General features: G+C 32.6%; 1 protein-coding gene across 1 annotated transcript; it reads left to right on the top strand.

Moving 5' to 3' along the window:
• Positions 1-2,231: 2,231 nt before the first annotated feature.
• On the top strand, positions 2,232-4,542 carry LOC129925788 (putative E3 ubiquitin-protein ligase makorin-4). Its single transcript, XM_056026360.1, has 5 exons — positions 2,232-2,290; positions 2,829-2,963; positions 3,296-3,534; positions 3,759-3,967; positions 4,369-4,542. The coding sequence occupies exons 1-5, from the start codon at positions 2,232-2,234 to the stop codon at positions 4,540-4,542; spliced, it is 816 nt and encodes a 271-aa protein (XP_055882335.1).
• The last annotated feature ends 536 nt before the right edge of the window (positions 4,543-5,078 follow it).

Below are 5,078 nucleotides of genomic sequence, written 5' to 3'. Positions count from 1 at the left end.
AAATTTACAGGACTTTGAACGAACGTCAACCCCAAGCCATGTTTGATGAAGACACCTATGTAACCTGATGACTCCCCTACACTTGATACAGTTAAGACGGCAATAGGAGAATTCAAAAGACAAAAAGCGCCTGGCCCTGAAGGTCTCCAGCAGAAGCCCTTCAAATGTGTAAATGTTGCTCTCACGTTAAGTTAAACGCACTTCTTCGCTGTATGCTGGGACGCCACTTTCACAACACTACACAAAATGCGACAACTCAAACCGCTCAATTTACCAAAGTGTCGTATTAATTTACTACGAGAAAATCCCTTCACCGACTATCCTATATCCATAATAAGCGATGTTCTATCTTATAGTCAATGTGGTTCTAAGCTGGTAAGGAGATATCGGACATATTTTTCGTTCATCATAATGCTTACAATAAAACATGTTTTCTTTGTCATATTTAAGATATTTCCCATCGTGTTATAACACAAGCCAGTTATCTTGTCAGGATATTATCGAATATTTTAATACATTATAATGGCTATACAATAATTTTCAGGTGTTCATAGCTGATAGAAAATAACAAAAAATATAAATAGGACGATGGCTATTAAGGCGATGGTTTTATGGAAATGTTACCAAAGGTTTCTGTCTTGTAATAACTGTCCTAATGGCTAATATATAATCAAGGGAAAGATGTATTAACGTCGAGGGTATTTTGTAATCATCAGATATGTCAGTGCTTACACTGTAATATACTTAGCAACTAGTGAAATAAAGTTTCTGCGCTTTTCTACGTATAAAGACTAGGCTGAAAAGCATCATGACACCAGACCACTTAGGAGATTTCATGTTAAAAACTTGTGACAAAGACGTTCATATGAAATTGTTATGGACACAAGAATAAAGTATCTTTAAGGGAGAAGTTTGTTTATGAGAGACCGTCTTATCGCTGGGATATAGATACTTTCATATAAAGCATAACATTTTAAAGTTTTCATCCTTTTAAAAATGTTGCTTTTATTTTGATGTTTTAGTTGTTACATCACAATAGCCAGACATCTCATATCACAGCAGGGGGAGGAGTGTAGGGGGAAGGGACGAATAGATTTAGAACCCTGGACAATCGACATTACACTCCAGAGCTTATAAAACACGCATAGGCAGCCATCGCGTGTTAAGCTTTCCTTTTTTTTTAGTTTTATTGAAATTTGTAATAACATAATTAAGATTGCGATGGTTCTGTATATTTTTTTTTTACAAAATGAGGGCTCCTATTGCAACTAAATTTATTTAAATGTAGAGATACATTTTATAAACCCACTTTGCTGCATTATATAACTTTAATTATTATGAGTGCAGACAAAAAAAAAAGATACACTTCATTTGACAAGCAAGTTATGGTTTGGATCGTATTAATGTTAATGCCCGGGTAGATTTTGACATCCGTACGAAAGTCTAACAATATGTTAGTTGACGATGATAGCAAATGTCGATTTTTAAAAATAATAACAAAACGAATTTCGTCAAACTTAATCTTAAAGTTCATAAAACCTGCCTCTCTCTAAAACCACTAGAAGTATTCAGCTTACATTTCACTATTCTTTGTAAAATCCTATTCTAAATATTACTCATCACTTCAATGTCATTAAGTCAAAACATTTTATTTCTATGTATATAATTACTAATTACCAATTGTGTCATCACAAATATGTTATCGATTTAATTTTAATGATATAATAATAGTTTACAAGACTAGAAAATCTTTATATTTTTTTGTAAAATAAATAAAATATTACATTGTCATTATCTTGCTGCTTTGTGTCTGTACCAAATTACGTCACACATATACTACACAGCGTGGCTTCTGTACCAAACTGCTTCGCGCCTTTAAGAAACTGCTTAACAACTATACTAAACAGCGTGGCGTCTGTACCAAACTGCTTCGCGCCTATATCAAAATGCGTCACACCTATACAACTCCACGTGGAGCTTAAACAATACTGCGTCGCACCTATACCACGCTGCGTCGCGTCTGTTCCTCAACAAGCGGCTTTGTGATGTAATGTGTAGTCCGAGTGTCCATTGCTTGTCTACATAACACAGTCACTCAGGTGTTGACTTTTTTAGTAAGTGGATTATATTTCTACACTTCTTCAATCCGGATACATTTTGATAGATCGATTTTGGGCTGTTTTTATTTGTGTACTCTGTCTAATCAGTTATTAAATATATTATTTGAAACCATGGCTGAAGGTTGCTCTGAGACTTGTTCACCAAACATCAGACTTCTCTACGATCCAAGGTAAGTGATTAAAATGTTACATTTTTTCAACCTTACAAAATTTTATATTTTAATTCTTTATATTTATTATACACATTTAAAGATAATATTATCAGTTTCATGACATTACACGAGGTTAGAGCATACGCCAATGTTTTATTAAATCAATTTTACAAGTTATCATTACAATAAATCTCTAGTATGATAGGCTCTTTTTTTGCACCTATATTTATTATACACATTTAAAGATAATATTATCAAGCTCATGACATTACACGAGGTTAGAGCATACGCCAATGTTTTATTAAATCTATTTTACAAGTTATCATTACAATAAATCTCTAGTAAGATAGGCTCTCTTTCTGCACCTGCCCCCTCTCTCGTTGACTCGCTCTAGCTTATATTTTAGTAGAACTTATCTACAATTTCAAGTTTATATAGAACAATACAAGAAATATTATAGATAAACAATTCAAGTTTGATATTATTATTCCCAGTATACAATCGACACAAATAGACTTTTGATGCTATTTTTTCCTTTATTTTTTTAATTTTCCAGATTTCTGTTAGAAGGTCCATATCAATGCAAAGAAGAGAAATGTTGTCAAACATTGTCAGACAAAACTTCAAGGACAACAAACTCATGTCTTCATTATTTTGTGTATCGACGTTGTTGCAACAGGAGACAATGCAGGTAAGCTTTTTAATTTTTTTGTTGTTGTTGTAATATCTAATGTTAAACAAGACATAGATAGCCAAGCACTTCTTGTAAGAATTATCTTTATAGATATTTAGTCTACTTATTATGTAAAATATAAGATATAAAATATTTTTATAATGATAGTTCTAATGTTAAAAAAAAAATCCTAATTTTATATATATTGTATAGTGTTCCTTTATTTACGACATACTAATCTTCTCTGTTCTGTCTAGATTCAGGCACTGTAAACCAGATCAACACGTCATCCAAACCACTTCACAAGGTCAACAAATTTTAGAAAATTTCGTTAACCCTTTGTACACTAGCCAAGAACTTTTAGACAATATCCCACCAATAACCATCAAAGATCTGAAAGAATGTGGTATCCTGACAGAAATGGGTTATCAAGGAAGTTCAGAACAGGATGACCAAACGGCAATTACTGATCAAGAAGTTTCAGAGCCGCCTACAAAACGAAGTAAATATGATTACTCCCATTGTTTAGAGGACGATGACATTCTAAGAGCAGAAGTTATTGTACCTAGAAGAAGTTGTAATAGTGAAGGTGGGATATCAATTTATTGTTTACGTTACATGCATTTCAGTTTTTCTAGAACTAGATTTAGACTGCCTTTTTAACCAGACCTCTAAGATCTGGATTTCCATGAATGTGTAAAACAAAGGGCTTTAAAAAAATAATAATGCACCTTAATTTTTGAATAGTTAAGTCTAATTTATTGATTCCTACTTTACAAGATTTGAAAATATTTTGTTATTTCATATCTCTAGATGACACTGAACAGTTCAGATCTGATTTGATATCATTACTAGACGATTCAGGAATCCATGGTTCTATACAAGATCTGTGTCCTTATAATGACATGGATGAATGCCCCTATCAAGACGATTGTTTATTTGTTCATGGTGACCTGTGCAACGTGTGTAGAATGCCCAGACTTCATCCATTAGATTTGAACAGGAGAATACAACATGCGACAGTAAGTAATGGATTAATATTTAGAGACTATTTAAATTCCTGTCCTAATTATTATAGGCTAATAAGTAAAGTAATGATCTATTTTTTAAAGACTAATAAAATAATTTTCGTATTATATAGACTACTATATAAAGATATCAAATGATATGGTAGTCTCTATTTACTTAGCTCCAAATAATACTAAAACTTACATTATAAATATTAATAATTGGAATAAATTATTGTATCACAAATATTGTCTGTTTCAAAAACTTTTCTTCTGTAACTTGTTTACTGTTTCACCATTAATTTCTTAATTTTGGTATCTTTCTGACTGTTTCACAGACTTCAATCTCCTGTATCATTTTTCGTTTGTCTAAAGTTTTTTCTCTCATTCTAGTATCTACTTTTACATTTCTTTAGGATTGTTTGGCACTACACGAGAAACAAAGCCTGGGAAAAGAATGTGGCATTTGTCAAGAATTGATCTTTGAAGAGGATTTCCTGTTTGGGCTTCTCCAGAACTGCAAACACAGCTTCTGTCTGGACTGTTTGAATCAATGGCAGTTGCTGGGTCCTAATGAAACAAGGCTGTAAGTATTTATGTTTTTTTTATAATTATAATAATCTGGAGGCGCGATGGTTAAGTAGTAATCGCATGCCTTCCGATCTAGAGAGTCCTAGATTCTTATTCTGGTAAAGATATAGATTTTTAAGGCGCTTTTGAGTTCACCGAGCTCTAACGGGTTTCGCACATTTGTCGCAAAAAAGTAGGAGCGGTTAGTCGTTGTGCTGGCCACATGACACAATCGTTAACCATGGACCACACGAACAGATGGCATTTGCATTATCTATTCCACAAAAGGAAAGGTCCGAAGGGGGGGGGGAAAGGGTAATATAATTAATATAAATAATACAAAAAAAGACATGTGATAATTGACATTTTTGATGGCAGTTTAAAAAAAAAATATTTGATGTCAGCTTGGGAGGGTGAAATGGTGGACACCAAAATAAAACATCGAGCTCGGAATAATTGTTTGGGAAAACTTTAAGAATTTAAAATTATTTTCCTAAAAAGTATTTCTCTAAAAGAAGTAAAAGAATTAATGCTAGTGAATATTTATTTGTAAATT

The sequence above is a fragment of the Biomphalaria glabrata genome, chromosome 4 (genome assembly GCF_947242115.1).
Source record: "Biomphalaria glabrata chromosome 4, xgBioGlab47.1, whole genome shotgun sequence".
Taxonomy (NCBI): Eukaryota; Metazoa; Mollusca; class Gastropoda; family Planorbidae; genus Biomphalaria; species Biomphalaria glabrata.
The sequence above is the reverse complement of the archived record's forward strand: the minus strand, read 5'-3'. Positions and strand labels throughout refer to the sequence as shown.